The following is a 20355-nucleotide window of genomic DNA, read 5'->3' as shown; positions in this document are numbered from 1 at the left end:
ACCTACAGTACACGAGGGCTTCCAGCACTGAAAATATTGTATTCTTTACTCTTCCTCTAAAACACTGAACTATCTCCACAAACGTCTACCCGGCAAGCAAAGGACGGCTGACAATGTAATGGAGGGTGAAATGATAATGTCCTCTTTCGTAAATGGAATCCAGCCGACGATAACAATACACTCACACAGATTCGCAGGGCATTCTGGACGGCGTTTCAAATACCTCATCCCCCTGCACTTTAAGAACCTGCAGTTGGGTCGCCCTTTACACAGGAGACAAGTGACCATTTTAAACAGACGGAGGGAAAACCTACACCATACTACCAGAGCAATTATGTCAGGGCTGAAATAGGAGGCGGTGATGGAGGCAAAAAAAAAAAAAAAAAAAGAATTCAACAAGGCAAAATTCGCAGAACACATTTAGGATTGGGAGAGACAATTCAAGGGAATGCAAATGAAAATTTGCCAGCTATGAATCTCCTATTAATTAGAAGCCTCAAACTGTTGGTAAGTATGTAAACATTATGCCCTGCTTGGTAGACATTCTGGTAGGTGCCTGTATGCATACCCGTTGGTGCAGCAATTTCACTTCTAGGTTTTATTCAATAGAAGCACACCCAACCTTGCAAAAATATATGCATTCCATTCAGTGCATTGCACGCGCTGCCCTCACTGTAGCACTTCTGAGTAAAAAATGTGATGGAATGCTCTGTTATTCATATACATTTGATTGAAAGAAGAGCTGCTGAATATTCTGTAAAATATGAATCTATTTTTGTGAAAAGACAGTGTGCTCACATACACAGAAACATTTAGGATATGTGCCAAATGAAAGAGAAACGAGAACATTACTGAATTGTTTAAAATTTTACATATGTTGCCTGCATTAAAAGCAATGAATCTATAAATATTACTGTTATTTAATGGTTCTTTTATGACCTTGGCCTTCTAATATAAACTAACATATCTGATACATTCTCTTATCCATTAGAGGAACAAAGTTCATGATTTTACTATAAAGGCTTCAAATAAAGAAGTTCAGAGTGTCTTTCTAGTTGTTGAAATAATTATGTAAATAGTGTTGAAGCTGATTATTTATATTGAAAATTAACAAACAGATGTACAGTGAGAATTAATGGGATCTTTAATGGGTTTCTTTATATAAAGGGACAATTTGGGGCAAAATTTTTTTTTCCTAACTGTTCTATAATAACTGGCATGTCTACTTTTAATTATCTTAATCACCCTCTCTTCTTTATTGAGTTGACACTGTTTGTATATCTTAATGAACTTACATAGATTATTTCAATCGATTGGTTTTGTTAACAGAACAATAAATCCTGACTGATAAAGAATGCAGGATGTAATTAGTTAGCTCTTCTTATTATGTGAATTTCTGATTCTTCTGTAATGAGTAATTAAAGATTAATAAGAAAGATAGTCTCAAATTAGCTGCTTCTTATCTGTAAATGCTTCAGGATGTGTGGGGATCAAGCCACATTTGCATTCTCACCACTAGGCTGGCAACTATAGTAACTTGGCAGCAAACCCAAAGTTCTAACTATCTGAAAGTCTTCTTCCAAAGAACTATGCCTCGAGGCCACATAATTTCATGATAAGATGGCTGAGTGGATCAACTACATCCTCTTCACTTCTGCTCAGAAAACAGTGCAAGGTGAAGCCGGACCATGTTTGAGTCTTTACCGTGCCACCTTTTCTGGCTGTGTAACTCAATGCGGCTTCATGCCTCTGTCTCCATGCTACATGGCACAGGGCTGGGGTGAGGATTCAATGAGATAATCCACACAGGACACTTAGCAATGGACTTGCACACAGTGAGCACTCTATGGGAGGCAGTTGTGGTGATTATTCATTCAACAAATATTTAAACTCCTGCTATTTGCCAAGCACTGCCTAGGTGCTGGGAATACATGCATGAATGAACAAGACTAACCCCTGCTCCCAAGGAATTTAGTATTCTCTTTCTTTTCCCTTTCGTCTTTAGGATTTCTTAAAATCAGAACCTTTTGTTCTGAGAGTCTGATCAGAAGAGGCCTGTATAGGCAGGGTACTAGTTCAGGCAATCCCCTCGGCTATCTTCATTTCACTTAGAGGGAGGACCAGGCCCTCTGCCTGCAGAACACAAGTGGGTCTCAAGCCCATGCAGAAGGCAGCCCAGTCATAAGGCTCCATTGGTAATATACTCTCCTCAGGGGTTTAGGGGAGCCATGCAGACCACAGTAAGCATTCTGGGAGCACCCTCTTTTTTTGTATCCCATCACCGGCTGAGGAGCCCTGTGCACCAGCTTGACTCTGGTGCATCAACTCAGATGATCCCAGTAGCAACCCTGTGGGCAAGGTGAGTACACCCACTTCACAGCTGAGAGGGCTGATGTCCAGACTAAAGTAATTAGCCCCAAGACACACAGCATATGTGTGTGAATGGGATTCAAAACAGCCCAACTCCAAAACCCAGGCTCTGCCCCCGTCACACCATGCTGCCTCCACTGCCCACAGCAACTACTCCACCTCCCAAATAGATGTGACGTGTGTTATTTTCATGCAAAAGAACAAGTGTCCGCCACACATGCACTTGGCTAAGTGCTCAAGGACTCAGAAATCAGGCTCACTGTGACAAGCCTTTGGAAAGAGAACGAGAGGAACGTAAGGGGCATGATGAAAATCATACCAAGTAATAAGTGGGAAGAAGAAAAAGAACTGGAGAATGTAAACCAAAAATAAAATTCTAAGACCCCCACCCACCCATGTGAATGGACTTCCTACTCTACACAGGAGACAGGGGCTCTTTTAAAATTTAATCTGAGAGACTGTTTCAGACCGTGATGGGAAACAGGGGGCGAACATGCCTCCTTACACCTCTCTGGCATGAACATCAATACGGACTTTAAGTCTGATAAGAAACATTTTACAACCTATTCTCTCCGAAGCCTAGGACGTGAAGGCTTCCTCTGCAAATAAGAACTTAGGCATCCACTAACCTTTATCTTAACCCAGACATTCCTTTCTATTCACCTCAGCTCTTTAGAGAAACTCAACCAATTGTCAACCAGAAAATTTTAAAATCTGCCTATAAGCTGGAAGCCCCTGCTTTGAGTTGTCCTGCCTTTCTGGGCCAAACCAATGTATTTCTTAAATGTATTTGACTGAAGTCTCATGTCTCCCTAAAATGTAGAAAACCAAGCTGCACCGGTGAACCAAGCTGAACAGATGCCCAATCACCTTGGGTGCATGTTCTTAGGACCTCCTGAGGGCTGTGTCACAGGTCATGGTCACTCATATTTGGCTCAGAATAAATCTCTTCAAATATTTTGCAGAGTTTGACTCTTTTCATTGACAAGACAGAGACCTGAATAAGTGGTCATTTCCAGGCTACACGACTGCCCTGTCTCAGGCTTGGTTCCCTGATCTCCCACTTGTCAGCTTTGTGACCTCGACAAGTTACTGACACTCTTCCAATCTCAGCACCTTCATTTGAGAATGTGCCCAAACTACCCCCTACCTCCTAGAGTTGCTGTGAAAAACCAAGATAATAAAATATGAAGAGTAAGGCATATATTAAAAGCAGGCATTTAATAAATGCCACTTTTTTTTCCAGAAGTTGAAATAAAGTGTTCTATGAGCCATAAACCGCTCTCCATATTTTAGTTGCTTCATTGCCATTATTATTATTATTATTATTAATTATTATCATCATCAATATCATCAGGCTAACCTAGCTGGAAGTTAATTTCCATGTGAGAAATTCTAGTGGTTTGGTGAAAATCTTGCTAAGTCTGTTTTCCAAGAATCTGAAAATGTCAGCTCCTCAGGAATACATCTGGTGTGCCATTCTCTCAGATGGTGTGGCTATGTGGTAGGTTAAGACAGGCAATGTGTTCAACCGCATTTCCAAAGGCCCTTCCACTGTCCATGACTCTGTGAACTTTCATGAGACTAAACAGGTCTCACGTTCTGGCATCTAGGTGCTCTGGATCTAACAGTCAGAGCAATGTTAACTACTCACTGCCAAAAGATCAAATGAACCCAAGTGCAAAGAAGGCACAAAACAGCTGCACTCACAGCAATTATGTTGAAGAAGTCATCATCCCCAAGTGTATCCAAAATGGATGAGACTGTTTGCTTCGCGATAGTCAGACGGAGTCCTTTCATGCTGCCACTGACGTCAACTAAAATGACCACGTCTTTCGGAGAAGTTGCTGCCTGGATGTACCTAGGTCAAGGGGAAAATTAAGTAAAAATTAATCCTGACTTCTCTTCAAGATATCTCTTTGAGAAATAACGAAGAGGTCTGACCACTGCCTACCATTTTCGGTTCCTGCAGTCAAAGGCAATGACTCCATTCTCATCTGGTTCCCATTTAATCCCTAGAAGAAAAATAGGGTTATGAGAAACCCAGAAACTTCAAATATTTATTCATAGCATTTCAAGGCTGCTCTACTTTGCTGATTGAATGGACAGGGTGAAAAATCACATGCAAAGACCAACTCCGGAGCTCATCACATGCTCCATCGCCAAATCCAGGCGGGAGCTTTCGGGTCATAACCCTATAGCAAACACAGCACTAGCTCAGCTGCTCCAAAGGCCTGCAGAGAGTAGAGATGTTTTTAGGACTGTGGTGTCCATCGAGAGAGTATGCGACTCCAGCTCCTTCCCTTGGCTAGGGATCAAGGTAGCGAAGGTCATTTCTTACTGTCCAGAAAGTTGTTGGACCTGGGGGGATCATCCATAGATCTCTGGGCAGAGTCTGGCCCCATCCCTGGACCAGGTGACGTAATGTCTATAGCGGGGGGTTGAAAGCATGGATACAATGTTTTCAACTAAGGATATACACAGGTCTGTTCCATCCTCACTCCTGTTTTTAAAATCAGAAATTTTGGCCTGGCTTTCCACACTGAAATGAAATAAAATGGCTCTCATTACGCTGCATAATAAAGTTTGAATTTCAGCTCCTGAAGCCTGGGGAGTTTTCCCCGTGTGTAAAATCAGATCCAACATCCTTAGTCTTGTGGTTTGCAGCCTAGTCAGGATATATCCCACTTAGCTTTTAAGAATAAAATAATCATTTGAAAAGAAAGGCATTGGCTGCTTAAAAGTAAGACAGAAAATCACTGTTTTCAACCACCAGTTCTGCTCAGGGATGGAGGATTTGCAACAGAGACTTTGGAGATAGGAAAATAAAAACAGAGATACCATTTTCACAGGAGAGAATCCTGACTCAGCTGGTGGCATCAAGATTCTTTTTTCTGATTAACAATGGCCAGCTTTCTAAAGGACCACACTGGGCTAATAATAGGCATCTGCTGAAGATAACATCCCCAAATTATCACCCAGATAACCTTGAGACAGTAGTCTGTAATCCAAAGAGATATTGGGTTCTGTCCTTCTTGTACCTACATTTCCCATTGCACATGTGTCTAATTTAAAAACACTCCCCATAAGAAATCAGAAAACAGAAGTGTAAGAAGCTACTGACAAATTGGAGGTCATTAGGTAATAAAGATAAAATACAACTAACATGATGTTGTATACTAAGGGACAAGAATGCAATTAATTAAAAAAAAATCTGACACACTGCTTTGTATAAAGCCAGGTACCATTAGGATGGCACAGTCTTGACAAACAGTGAAGTTATATCCCTGGTGAGGCTAGGCAATGCTCCAATTTATAATTCCACAAATAACTGGCTTGAGTGGGATATAAAGAGAAAGTTTTATTTTTTGTTTTTTAAATGTGTTGACCCATGGGAGGTGTTCAGTGGATGTTTCTTGAACTGAACTGCGGTGAGTGACCTTAGACCACGGCCATCCCTGCCGATACTGCTGATCGTCCACCAACATTTTCCGGCTCTGGCATCCTTCCCCAGATTACAGCCCTATCACTGTGTGCTCCATGGGGAGCAGAAAGTATTTCATTATCTTCGACTGTCCCAACACTTAGGCTGAAACCATTTCCTTGCATATGGGCTTGTTTCTTATTCCAGGCACGCTGAAGCTTGGTGCTTTTTTTTTTTCTCCTCCCCAGGATGGAGTTTCACTCTGTTGGCTGGAGTGCAGTGGTGTGATCTTGGCTCACTGTATCCTCAGCCTCACCACTTCAAGTGACTCTCCTGCCTCAGCCTCCTGAGTAGCTGGGATTACAGGCACCCATCACCACACTTGGCTACTTTTAATTTTTTTTAATTTTTAGTAGAGATGGGGTTTCACCATGTTGCCCAGGCTGATCTCGAACTTTTGGGCTCACCTCAGCCTCTCAAAGTGCTAAAATTACAGGCGCAAGCCACCACGCTCAGCCACTCGGTGCTTTTTGAAAAGCTGACATGAAATTAGTCTGCTGGGAAAACCAACAAAGAATATAATTCCAGTATGAAAGTGGATCGGACGGGACAACCTCAGAGCATCTTGTCTACTAATCACAATTTTCATCCAAGTGGCAAGCCCTCTGCCAGTCAGTGGACACACAGCAGTGATGGAGAAAGAGGGACTTGGCTCCTGCCTGCCCTCAGGAAGCCTCATAGCTAGTAAGGAAGCAGATACTGGATGAGAAATCGCAGGTATTGGAGATGTCATAGAGGAGAAATACCTGATGCATGTTAGTAGATAAAGGCGACCCTAATCCCTAACGTCAGAAAGACATCTTTGAGCTGAGAGTGAGAATGATGATGCACTGCTGTGCTAGGGCTGCTGTAACAAATTACCTTTGTCCCTTGGTGGCCATGGGGCATTTGCTTCAGAACCCCCACCCTCGGTCTGTGGATGCTCATGTCCCCGATACAAGGTGGTATAATATTTGCATATAACCTATGTGCATCTTCCCATATACTTTAAATCATCTCTAGATTTCTTACAACACCTAACACACATCAACAGTTGTTATACTGTATTGCTTTTATTTGTATTATTTTTTATTGTAATTTTTTTCTTGAATATTTTCCATTCATGGTTGATTGAATCCATAGATGCAGAATCCACAGGTATGGAGGACCAAATGAACTACAAAGTAAGTGGCAGAACAGAAAGTTCTGTTTTGGAGGCTAGAAGTTCAAACTCAAGGTGTCAGCAGAGCCAAGCTCCATCTAAAGGTTCTAGCCTCTTCCTAGCTTCTGGTAGCTCCTGGTAATGCCTGGTGCTCGTCAATTTAGAGCTGTGTCACTCCAACCTCTGCCTCCATCTTCCCATGGCTGCCTTCCCTCTGTGTCTATGTATCCTCTCTTTCTTATATAAGGGCATCCATCCTATTAGATTTAGGGTCACCCTAAACCAGTATAATAACCTTATCTCAACTTACCTACCTACATCTGCAAAGGCCCTATAGCCAAGTAAGGTCAAATTCTCAGGCTCCTGGTGGACATGAATTTTGAGAGGACACTACTGAACCCACTATATATGGGTAGGATTTGTTAAACAAAAGCAGGTGACAAGGTGGAGAAGAACATCCCAGGCAGAGAGAACAATGTATGCAAAGGCCCTGAGGCTGAGAAGACATGTCCTGTTCAAGGAACTGAAGGAAGGTTGGTGTGGCTGTGTGTAGGGGACGTCCCTGCCAGAGGAAAGGAGCCTGGGTGGCAGCAAGAACGGTGAGTTCTGCGCCCTTTGTGCTCAGGATATGAGATACACATTGGGCAGGGATGAAGATGGTACCTCAAGGCAGTTCCAGGCATAGCTGCCCTGCAGGTAACAATAAACATCATACTTTGACTCCGAGTTAGGGCTGAATGAGTCTGTGGCAGGGGAGCGGAGTGTCATTTTGCCCAAACCCGACATTTGTGCCAAAATCTTCAGATTTTCCTGAGGTGTCCTGTTAAGACTAAGATGGGCTCTCCCAATTCTCAAGCCATTGTTCTCTTCCTTGCGAAAGCATTTCCATAGTGCGTTTTGTGAGGAGTTCTACAGGATGCTAACAAGTGTTCAGTGAATCAAAGCAAAACTGGTTTCTACATGATGGAAGGAACAGCTCAGGGCCTTTAACCTGCTCAAGTGCATCTTGAATGTCTATGACAGAGACCCTAGTGGTAGCATTTACCAAGATGATTTGACCATGGAGTCCTTCCTCCTCCAAAAATCTCACAGGAAAATGTTTTAAAAAACGAACTTGAGAAAACCCTGCCCCAGGTGGCACTGTCTCCCCTAGGATGTATCACCTTTTTAGTATGTCATTGTTGGTCCACACAGATATTTTGAAAACATTCAGGTAACTTCAAAACTCAGATGAATAACAGTTGGCTCATCTTAAATCTGTGAGATCCAAGGAATTATCACTTAAGCAAGAAGCACCCCCACGAGCCACATCATTTCGCAAAGTGCCAGTATGCCTTTTGGAATCCCGCTCAGATAGGATGGGGTGGGAAACCCGAGACAAGAGGAATGCTACAGTTCGGGGGCAGAGGAGACTGCCACTCCACCTGCTCCAAAAGGGCTTTCTCGGCTTCATCGTCAGCATCAGTGATTGCCAGCCAGCCTTCCTCAGCTTTCAGAGGACAAGGTCCTCAGCATGTACACAAATCCCTACGTGAAACTGAAAATAATGTCAAAATCTCTGCTACAGATTCAAACGCTCAAATTTGAGTGAATTTGAATCATTGTGCAACACTGCTATATCCCACGGTTTCTCTCCCACAGGCATTACAAACTATCATTGGAGGAAAATTCATTTCATTTAAGACAACCTATGACTTCCTGTTCTCTTTTAGCTTGTGAAAATAAACAGTAGGGCCAAGAGAACAGAGACTAATACAAGACTGAAGGTCAAGCCACATGTTCCCAACATAATTCTGTGTGGCAGTGAGGTTTGAGACTGTGTAATGGAACTATGAAGGACTACAACAAATAGCACAATAAAATCTGAATATCTTTTGCCCTGTCATTTTATTTCTGTTCCATGTTCTCCTTTTCTCTCCACTTTAAGAAAAGGCATCTTCATCCATTGCTTCCCTTGTCTTTAAAGCACGGTGTTTTCCATAAAACATCAGTGGCACTGCCAACAACATTCAAACCATCTCCAGCCAGGCGTGGCGACTCACACCTACAATCCCAGCACTTTGGGAGGCCAAGGTGGGTGGATCATGAGGTAAGGAGTTCAAGACTAGCCTGGCCAAGATGGTGAAGTCCCATCTCTACTAAAACCACAAAAATTAGCCAGGTGTGCTGGCAGGCACCTGTAATCCCAGCTACTTGGCAGGCTGAGGCAGAAGAATTGCTTGAACTTGGGCGGCAGAGGTTGCAGTGAGCCAAGATTGTGCCACTGCACTCCAGCCTGGGTGACAGAGTAAGACTCCTTCTCGAAAAAACGAAAAAACAAAAACAAACAAACAAAAAAACTATCTCCACCTGAACAGATACTGCCTATCTTACTGAAACATGGCATTTGTCTTCCCTATTTGAAAGCAAAAAGTCCAGAAAGATGTGGAAAGAAGGAAAATCAAGAGGTGGAAGATATTGGTTTATCCCTAAGTTCTGCCCAATTCCTTCCTCAAAAAAATATTTAGTACTTGGCCCATAATTTAAAGTTGAAACACATACCTTCCAGTTAACTTTAGATCTAAAATATCTGGTCAAAAATACATGCTGGCTTCTAATGTGAGTCAAGCTGCAGTCAAATTTGGCTTTAAAATGTCTTCTGAGAAGCTGCTTATGCATTTCTCTAAAAAGAGCTCCTTTATTCAACCAGATGCCATGTCTCTTGAGAGATTACGCACCATAAAAATGAGGAAGTAGCAACACAATTACTATGAAAATTGTAAATTATGGTGCTCTATGATCATCTTTACTGGGGCAGTCCTGTTGAGCTAGCCAAGGAAGAGAACCCTGATATCAATCACACTCTCCCCATTGCTAAACCTGAGCCTGGTGAGGAAGGTATGCAAGGGAAGAAACAAAAAGTAATGCTGAGCACAGAACCTAAACTTGATACTAGCAAACAGCATGGATGAGTCCAAACTTAAGGAGAGCTCTTTACTTAGCTGTCCAGCTCCCTCATGGTGGCTGTAGCCATGAATCAGCTTTCACCTTCCTATGGCAGCCAAATCACAGTGCGAAGATAAGACAATCACTGCCCTTTGTAATTACCAAGACTTCTACAGGAACAAACTGCCCTGTGTGTGGCTATAGAAAGGTGACAGTCTGATGTTGGGGAAGGGCCTGGGGCTTCTTATAATCATGCATGAACCTAACTGATGTCCTGTGTTTGGTTAGACAGTGACCTGTCTGTGATGTATAGACACAGTTTTCTTTATTTAGGTAAGAGTACATGGGTAGGTACTGTCAGCCAGCCATATCATTTTAAATAAAGCTAAGAACTGGCCAGAACAGGAAGAACAGATCAGTTACTGGTGGCCTCAGCCAATAACCAGGTAGAAAACGGGTCCCACAGAGGGCTGAAAAAGATGAACTTGTCAAGGCTCACAGGAAAAGGGATGACTGTGAAGCCCTATGATTCTCTGCCTCCTGGGAGATGGGGAGCCTGGAGAACACTACTCACTAGATGAGATGGTCATAAAGCTTCAGGAGGAAATAGCCAACAGATGGGCATGCCCAGTGTCCAGGACATGGTGGGTAGTGGGGTGGAAAGGGCAGGTACTAGGAAGACTTGGAGGAGAGCGATCAATGAGAACATAAAGGGACTATGGCTCTGTACTGCATTTGTGCCAGTTCCTTGCTGAGTCATCAAGTCTCTACCAGACTGCAGCTGGGGACCAGCTCTCCAAAGAGGCAATAGCTCTATTCTGTCTGAAAAGAGAGGGCCGCTGCCACTGGTGTAGTGGGAGACAACAGATCTGGTGGAGTTTGATCTAACAGGTGATTCATTCATTCAACAAACACATATTGAGCACCGACTATGTGTTATTCTTGCTGCTGGTGACAGAGTAATGGACAAAACAAATGACTCTGTCCTCTCAGGGGCAAATATTCTAGCAGAGGAGACAGTGATTGAAAGCCTGATGGTCCAAGATTTCAGGGTAGAGTTCCCATTTTATAAAGTAAGAACTATAGAGCCTAATGAAGTCCTGTTCAGTAAGACCTTTTTGCAATGCAAGCCTTGAGAGATAAGGCTGGTCCCTTGGAAACTGGGTATCAGTCTCAAAAGTCTCTTCCTACAGCATTATGTTATTCAACATGGTAACTACCAACCATGTGTGGCTATTTAATTATTTTAATTTTAAATAAAGTTAAATAACATTTAAATTTCAGTTCCTCAGCCTCACTAGGCACACTTCAAGTACTCACTACCCCTGTGTGGCCAATGACATTAGTGATATTAGATAGGATACAGAACATTTCCACCATCTCATAAAGTCCTTTTGAGAGACACAAGAGAGTTACCACATGCCCTTAGGACATAAATTGAATTGGTGAAGGCCTACGTGTGAAACCATGCAGAAACGGACATCATCATCACACCAAGGCTTTCAGGCTAATGCTTCTCAAAATTCTCCTTCCCAGGACTCTTTCCTCTCATCCCAAGAGTTGGAGTTGGTGATCCTTCTCAGTGATCACCCAGCCTCTTCTATTTCCCTTAGCTTAGCATGAAACACACTGTACCATGATGATCTGTTTGCCTGTCTACCTCCCCATGGTGGTCACTGATGCCCCTTCTTTGGGAAATCCAGTCGAGGTAAAGCCACAATAGTCCTGACTAGTCCCCAGGGTTTTGGATGGCTGACCTTACCCACCGTTCTTCAGGCATCAGTGGTGGGTGGACATGTGACTCAGACCAGGCTAATTCTTGGACTTTCATCCAAGCTCCTGGGGCAGATGCCCTCTCCTCCCCTGGAACACCCACTGAGAATTCCTTCCAGGCCTGTTCCCCATTATGAGGAGATCACCTGCCAGTGAGACAAGGTTAGAATGGAAGAAGACAGAAATGAGAGCTGAAAGGAAGGATTCAAATTCCAAATGACTTTGCTCCAGTCTCTCATTGCTGAGTACTGAAATCCAGCTGTCGCCCAAATGGCACATTCCCTAGATTTCATATTACATAAGCCAGTAAGTGTGCTTCTAAGTGGAGGTAGTTGGAATTGTGTTTCTGTCACTTGCAACCAAAATCCACGACAAACGCATGTCCCCACAAGAGGGAGCTGGATGAGGGCAGAGACCTCTTCTGTCTAGTTCATGATTTTATCCTCAGGGCCTCATACAGGGTTTGGTACAATGCCAGAACTCAGTAAGACTGAAGAAAGACTCCTTCTGCTTAAGAACATGCACACTTACCACTGATTCACACCACTCTAACAATGGAAAGAAGCATCCTGAAAAGAAAAACATCCTGGCAAAATGCTCATGATCACTCTTTGAGTCACGTGTCCAGGAGGCAAGAGGCATGCTCTGTGTTTAGAACCAAGCACAGAGTTGAGTGGCCACATGACATTTATCAAGGCATTGAAACACCTTGGTAGACTGCGGCCCATGTCTTCACTAACATAGAAATTATGCAGGCATTTTACAGAGCCACATCCTGCCCAAAATGTCCTAAAACAACAGTAAGCATGGCTGAACCAATTGTTCTGACTGATAAAAACCTTGTATGTAAATTAATCTCCCCTATTACACAAACCTTTTATGAGGATTCCCTTTATTTTCAAATGTCCTAGTGACCATAGATTAAGGACTCCCTGTTGACGGAGACAACAGGTGATTTGTGGTTTCTACGTATCTGTCTTGCCCTCTTCACAATGCCACATAGTGAGAGGGGTGGACACCCAGGGGCTTCCCAAGCAGAGCAACCTCTCTGCCAGGCTCTGATTTCAGCCATATCTGCATCAGATTTGCTCTCTGCCAAGTGTATCAAGGCAGATTGCAATTTGGTGGCACTGGAACTTTAATCATCCACTGTTTATTAGGGCATTATCTTTAACATGATGCTTATTGTTTACATTTCTGTGAGCTCTGGGAGGAAGCACGGGTGCTATGCTGAACATGACTCTTGGGAAATGTTTTGTAATCTGGCGAAGCAGAGACCCGGCAGGCAATTCTCGGGGCACAGATGCTGTGCACGGGGCAAACAACTCCACAAGGCGGAGGCCAGCAGTCTCTGTGCCTCAAAGTGGGAAGACATCAGGTGCCTAGTCTTACTTAATGAAAACATAAAAGACTTCACTTAATTGCTCCAAGATTATGCAGGGTGGGTTTTTTTCCGCCTTCTTTTAGGTTGAGCTTGTTAATTTCTACAGCTGTGATGTTGGCACAATTGCAGCCCCGAGTCCTGTTTTCACAACTTGTAAGCAAAATTAAAACTTCCCTTTTTAATTAGAATTCAAACCAAGCCAGAATTAAAATCCTATCACAAAGCAGAGGCCTGAGAAGGCTCCAGAAGGAACACCTGTTCCAAAGGCATGAGAGACAGCCTCTGAGATACGCAGCGCTGGGGCTGCCGGGGGCGCCCTCTGCGGAGGGTTGTTGCTGCCAGCTGTGCTTGGGCCATTTCAACATCTTCCTGCAAGGGGAGTCAGCTCTGGGGTGGACAAATCCGTTCAAATTCTCTATTTCTTATGCCTGTTAGTGAGAATTCAATTGCCCAAGTATGAATTGCTCTTTTCCCCAATAATAATAATTACAGCAATAATAGCAGGTATTAGTAATAAGGCCAAACTCTTGTTCAGAAGTATTAAATAAGGTACAGTTCACACCACAGTTCTTCACATGTGGTGACAGCTCTGTGAATTATTCTACTGAGAAAGGTGCAGATCCAGAGAGTTCTGTGATCACGTCCTACGTGTGTGCATGCCCATGTGGATGCCACCTTGCCACTCCTGTCCTGCACCCTGACAACAGGTTTGTACTTCATCTTTCATTTTCTTCTAAGAGAAGGTAGAAAAGTTTTAACGTTGAACTCTAAAGAAAAATATCTCATTACCAGATATCATTAATCTGAGTCATAATTGTCAATGCAGGGATACTCACCCGGATACTGCCTAAAAAAGCCCTTTGCACTTCCGAAGTACTGCCATATGAGAGACGGGTCACGGTCAAAGTTATCTACAAACACTTTGTTTAGGGATTCAGACCAATAAACCCCATTGACAATTGCAGGGTCTGTAAAAAAGAAAGAGAAAGAGAGGGGTGTATTAGAAAACAAAGTGAAATAAAATTCCTTTTATTTCCCACACCGCTTGGCAGATACTGGCATGAGGTACTCCATCTTGCAGGAGGCTATGAAGAAAGTTATAGCCTCAAAAACATTTAACTCCCAGGGATTCCACAAGCTGGGGATTCCCCTCCTGCCTAAGCCCTCCTCGTCTCCCAGGAGCCTCTAACTGATGGTTCCTTACTTAAAAGACACTTCCTTTTATTTGTACCTTTCAATGTCACATATCCCATAGAGAAAATCACATAATCCTCTTTAAGAAAGCAGAGACAGACCTTATTAGCATTATTTTCCTGCTTTTCCCCCTACTGAGCCAGAACTTGGTATTAAAAATAGGAAAACTGTATTTTCTCTCACTCTAATCACCTCAGCCACCAACATAGCCCTATTCTATTTCTCTTTGCCCTCACTTAGAAGTTTGCTTTTTAAATAAATAAATAAATAAATTGAAATTACATAACTAAATCTCTCTACTTCTGCTGTTCAGCAGAATGTGAGCTCTGTGAAAGTACAGACTACCTCTTGTTGGTCTTTTGCTGTACCCTTTGACCAGCACATGGCAGAAGCTCCAAAACTCTTGTAGAGGAATAGAAGGAAGGATGGATGGATGGTGATACGATTTGGCTATGTCCCCACCCAAATCTCATCTTAAATTGTAGCTCCCATAATTCCCATGTATTGTGGAAGGGACCTGGTGGGAGACAATTGAATCATGAGGGTGGGGTAGGTCTTTCCTGTGCTGTTCTCATGATAGTGAATAAGTCTCACAAGATCTGAGACTTTTTTTGAAGGAGTTTTATAAAGGGGCACTCCCCTGCATATGCTCTCTTGCCTGTTGCCATGTAAGATGTGCCTTTGCTCCTCCTTCACCTTCTGCCATGATTGTGAGGCCCTCCCCAACCATGTGGAACTATGAGTCAATTAAACCTCTTTCCTTTATAAATTATCAAGTCTTAGGTATGTCTTTATTACCAGCATGGGAACAGGCTAATACAGAAGGACAACACAAGATTGTTCTCCAGATACTAGGCAATCATTCACTCTTCTGCCATGGAATCCCATGAGCAAATCTCTTTTCCTCACCTATGGTAGCCCAAAGATAACTCCTTGCCTTCAGTTCAGAGATTTAAAAAAATAACGGTGAATTCCTACTCAACACAATATTGGAAGTCCTGGTCAGGGCAATCAGGCAAGAGAAAGGAATAAAGGGCATTCAAATAGGAATAAAGGAAGTCAAATTATCCCTGTTTACAGAAGACATGATCCTATACCTAAAAAACCCCATAGTCCCAGCCCAAAAGCTTCTTAAGCTCATAAACAACTTCAGCAAAGTCTCAGGATACAAAATCAATGTGGAAAACATCACTAGTATTCCTATACACCAACAACAGTGAAGCCAAAAAGCCAAATCATGAATGAATTCCCATTCACAATTGCCACAAAAAGAAAAAAGTACCTAGGAATATAGCTAACTAGGGAGGTGAAAGATCACTATAAAGAGAACTACAAACCACTGCTCCAAGCAATCAGAGATGACACAAACAAATGGAAGATGTTGCATGCTCATGGATAAGAAGAATCAATATTGTTAAAATGGTCATATTGCCCAAAGCAATTCATAGATTCAATGCTATTCCTAATAAACCACCATCGAGATTCTTCACAGAACTAGAAAAAACTATTTTAAAATTCATATGGAACTAAAAAAGAGCCTGAATAGCCAAGGCAACCCTAAGCAAAACGAACAAAGCTGGAGGCATCACAGTACCTGTCTTCAAACTATATTACAGGGCTACAGTAACCAAAACAGCATGGTACTGGTATGAGAACAGACATATAGACCAATGGTACCAAACAGACAGCAAAGAAATAAGACTGCATGCCTACAACTATCTTACCTTAGACAAATCTGACAAAAACAAGCAATGGGGAAAGAATTCCCTATTCAATAAATGATGCTGGAATATCTGGCTAGCCACATGCAGAATATTAAAACTGGACCGCTTCCTTATACTGTATACAAAAATTAACACAAGATGGTTTAAAGACATAAATGTAAAACCCAAAACTATAAAAACCCTGGAATACAACCTAAACAATACCATTCAGGACACAGGCACAGGCAAATATTTCATGATGAAGACACCAAAAGCAATTTCAACAAAAGCAAAAATTGACAAATGGGATCTAATTAAACCAGAGAGCTACCGCATAACAAAAGAAACTATCAACAGAGTAAACAGACAACCTACAAAATAGGAGAAAATTTTTGCAAATTATGCATCTGACAAAGTTCTAATATCTAGTATCTATAAGGAACTTAAACAAATTTGCAAGAAAACAACCCCATTAAAAAGTGGACAAAGGACATAAACAGACATTTCTCAAAAGATGGCATACATGCAGACAACAATCATATTTTAAAAAGCTCAACATCACTGATCATTAGAGAAATGCAAATCAAAACCACAATGAGATACCGTCTCATACCAGTCAGAATGGCTGTTATTAAAAAGTCAAAAGTAACAGATGCTGGTGAGGTTGTGTAGAAAAAGCAACACTTGTATACTGTTGATGGGGGTGTAAATTAGTTCAACCATTATGGAAGACAGTGTAGCGACTCCTCAAAGACCTAAAGACAGAAATACCATTAGACTCAGCCATCCCATTACTGGGCATACACTCAAAGGAGTATAAATCAGTCTATTATAAAGATATACCCGGCCGGGCGCGGTGGCTCAAGCCTGTAATCCCAGCACTTTGGGAGGCCGAGACGGGTGGATCACGAGGTCAGGAGATCGAGACCATCCTGGCTAACACGGTGAAACCCCGTCTCTACTAAAATACAAAACTAGCCGGGCGAGGTGGCGGGCGCCTGTAGTCCCAGCTACTCGGGAGGCTGAGGCAGGAGAATGGCGTGAACCCGGGAGGCGGAGCTTGCAGTGAGCTGAGATCTGGCCACTGCACTCCAGTCCGGGCGACAGAGCGAGACTCCGCCTCAAAAAAAAAAAAAAAAAAAAAAAAAAAAAAAAAAAAAAGATATACCCATGCATATGTTCAGTGCTGCACTATTCACAATAGTAAAAACATGGAATCAACCTAAATGTCCATCAATGACAGACTGGATAAAGAAAATGTGGTACATATATACCATGGAATACTATGCAGCCATAAAGAACAATGAGATCATGTCCTTTGCAGGGACATGGACAGAACTGCAAGCCATTATCCTTAGCAAACTAACACAGGAACAGAAAACCAAATACTGCATGTTCTCACTTATAAGTGGGAGCTAAATGATGAGAACACATGGACACAGAGAGGGGAATAACACATGCTGGGCCTTTCAGAGGGTGAAGGTTTGGAGGAGGGAGGGGATTAGGAAAAATAACTAATATGTACTAGGTTTAATACCTAAGTGATGAAATAATCTGTACAACAAATTCCCATGACACAAGTGTGTCTACATAACAAACCTGCACATGTACCCCTGAACTTAAAAATAAAAGTTGAAGTCGGGCGTGGTGGCTCACACCTGTAATGCCAGCACTTTGGGAGGCTGAGGCAGGCAGATCACTTCAGGTCAGGAGTTCAAGGCCAGCCTGGCCAACATGGTGAAAGCCTATCTCTACTAAAAATAGAAAAACTAGCCAGGCGTGGTGGCGGGCGTCTGTAGTCCCAGCTACTCGGGAGGCTGAGACAGGAAAATAGCTTGAACCTGGGAGGCAGAGGTTGCAGTGAGCCAAGATCGCACCACTGCACTCCAGCCTGGGCAACAGAGCAAGACTCCGTCTCAAAAAAATAAAATAAAAGTTGGGAAAAAAATAAGGGTGAAGACAAAGAAGGAGAATAAACAAGTATTTCCTGTACACTGGCTGAAGCAATGTGGGTCACTGAGGATGCTCTGTGATGGTTCGCTTTTTCTTTTTTAACCTCTGAAGACCCTGTTTCAAAATGATGCCACATTAAGCAACACTCCATTCTTAGAGGAGAAATAGCTGTCAAGTGTCAGGATGAAAAGTTTGAGAATGATTACATGAGTTATTAATGATGAGGAAGAGGAGGAGGAGGAGAAACTTTCACTGAGTCCTTCCTGGGGTAGGCATGGTGCTTACTTTATCTCCTATCCCCCCTCAGCAGCCCAGCCCTCCAAGGCAGGCTGGATCCTTTGTTCTCCTCCACTCTCCAGCAGTGGAAACTACAGCACCAGGAAATGAGGTACTTTCCTAAAAACATCCAGCTACTAAGGGCCAAAGCCTCTGATCTGAGGTTTCCTTATTTGTAAAATGGCAAAATAATACCCACCCTATACATATGCACCATGGAATAATACATGGTCCCAAAAAAGAATGAGATTATATACTTTGCAGTGACATGGGTGGAGCCAGAGGTCATTATCCTGAGTGTATTAATGCAGGAACAGAAAATTAAACAGCCTATGTTCTCACTTATAAGTAGGAGATAAAACATTGAGTACACATGGACACAAAGAAGGGAACAACAGACACTGGGGTCTACTTGAGGGTGGAGGGTGGGAGGAGGGTGAGGATCAAAAAATTACCAATTGAGTACTATGTTTATTACCTGGGTGGTCATCTGTACACCAACTCCCTGTGACATGCAATTTACTCATATAACAAACCTGCACACGTACCTCCTGAACCTAAAATAAAAGACGGAAAGAAAAAAAAAATACCCACCCTAGAGACCTGTTTAGAAAGTTAAACAAATCAACAGAAAACAGCTAATGGCCAGAGGCACTCACGCAGCCATCAATGGGGCTGTTCCCTTGGCCTAGAGCCCTGTACCCTCACCAGAGTTCCCTGCTGGACGCTGAGTCACGCAATCCCACTGTGACATCCTCATTCCAGAGATTCATCAATATCATACAGACAGGAGGGGTGAGGATGGATTAGGTTACTCCAGTCGTCAAGTTGCAGAGGAAACAATGAGCAACATGATGCTAGAAATGGTCACATGAGTCAGGTCCACTTACAAGGGCACTCAGGAATGGCCCCAGTGCACCTCCCCTCCTCCACAGCTGCCTACCCCTTTCCAGCGGCAGCCCCAGGACATCCACCTGCACAGCTCTAGAGTCCACAAAATGGCACCAGGGCCAGTGGGCAGACACGATGTCCTGGCTTGTTGTGTCACCTCTGCCCTGCCTTATTCATTGAGATCACTGAGGTAACTGGGATTCTGAATTCCATCTCAAGGGTAAATGCTCTAACTCTTGTAAATTGCAATAAACCCCATCATAGCCTGGGGGTGTGAAAATGACCCAATCAGCCTTTTACCACAAAGTAATTTTAGGAGGACTTTGTCCTCACAATCCTGGAAAATGGAGCTCTTTCTTTTTCCTGTCTAAGCTTGATAACAATTACCGTGACTCACCCCTAGCAGCAAAACCCACTTAAATTAATCCACAAAGATGCAAATACAATAATGACACTGAAAAATCCATGGTTCTTGCCTCCATCAATGGCCTCAATTATGTCGGTGTCATAAAACCTTCCACAAAAGAAGCGAAAATTCCATTTCCTTAGCTCACTGTCTCAACATGTTAAGGAGTCAAACAGTTTCTAGTTAGACAATTATTTTTTCTTAAGTGTGGCAACTGGGATTTGCCCAGTTTTGACAATTCTTTTTTCTTAAGTGTGGTTTCTTTGGTGCCCAGACCTCCAGGTGGTCCTAGAAATCTAAGATTGCCCCCTGAGGAACTGTGAGCATCTTCAGAAATACAAAGCAAACTAAGGATGTTTCATTCACTTCATTTGGACACCAAATCTTGCTCTAAAATTATGCCACTGCAAGAAGAGGGGACTTCGATTTTTCCAAGGGCATGGTGAACAACTGCAAATAGAACCACTAAAAAAATATAATCTATCTAAAATGGGGGCTGTGTTGTACACACCCATTTGATCAAATATTTGAAATAACACTTATCTTGGCTTGTAACATCATCACAGTATATTGATTTCACAAGCTTGCTTAGCAAGCAATGTTAATAGAAGGGGAAATCTTCAATAGCTGTCTATTGTGACAGTCATTTAAAAGATAGGGAAAGAAAAAACAGAAAAAATAGACAGAGCCTTCATCTGAGTATTTAAGTTTAAAAAAAATAGACAAGTTAAACATGATTTTCCCAACATCACTGACAGAGAGTGGAAATGAAGTAACCCACGGGACAGTCAATGCTGCCCATGACCCACATATACTCAGGTCCCCTGGTCCTTCCATCGTCTCATGGGGAGCAGG

The 20355-nt window shown here is 42.7% G+C and overlaps 1 protein-coding gene across 2 annotated transcripts in view; it reads right to left on the bottom strand.

Annotated features, from left to right (window-relative positions):
* Positions 1 to 20355, bottom strand: part of CACNA2D3 (calcium voltage-gated channel auxiliary subunit alpha2delta 3) — a 753656-nt gene that overhangs the window by 500467 nt on the left and 232834 nt on the right. For both annotated transcript variants that reach the window (XM_017852939.1, XM_017852941.1), the window contains exons 4-6: positions 13914 to 14045; positions 4325 to 4385; positions 4081 to 4231 (exon numbers count right to left, since the gene is read on the bottom strand). In XM_017852939.1, coding sequence (XP_017708428.1) covers positions 4081 to 4231; positions 4325 to 4385; positions 13914 to 14045 — 344 coding nt within the window. The remainder of the gene's footprint in view (positions 1 to 4080; positions 4232 to 4324; positions 4386 to 13913; positions 14046 to 20355) is intronic.

This window comes from Rhinopithecus bieti, unplaced genomic scaffold (genome assembly GCF_001698545.2).
Source record: "Rhinopithecus bieti isolate Rb0 unplaced genomic scaffold, ASM169854v2 scaffold_35730, whole genome shotgun sequence".
NCBI classification, from domain to species: Eukaryota; Metazoa; Chordata; class Mammalia; order Primates; family Cercopithecidae; genus Rhinopithecus; species Rhinopithecus bieti.
This window is presented reverse-complemented; position numbering and strand designations above follow the sequence as displayed.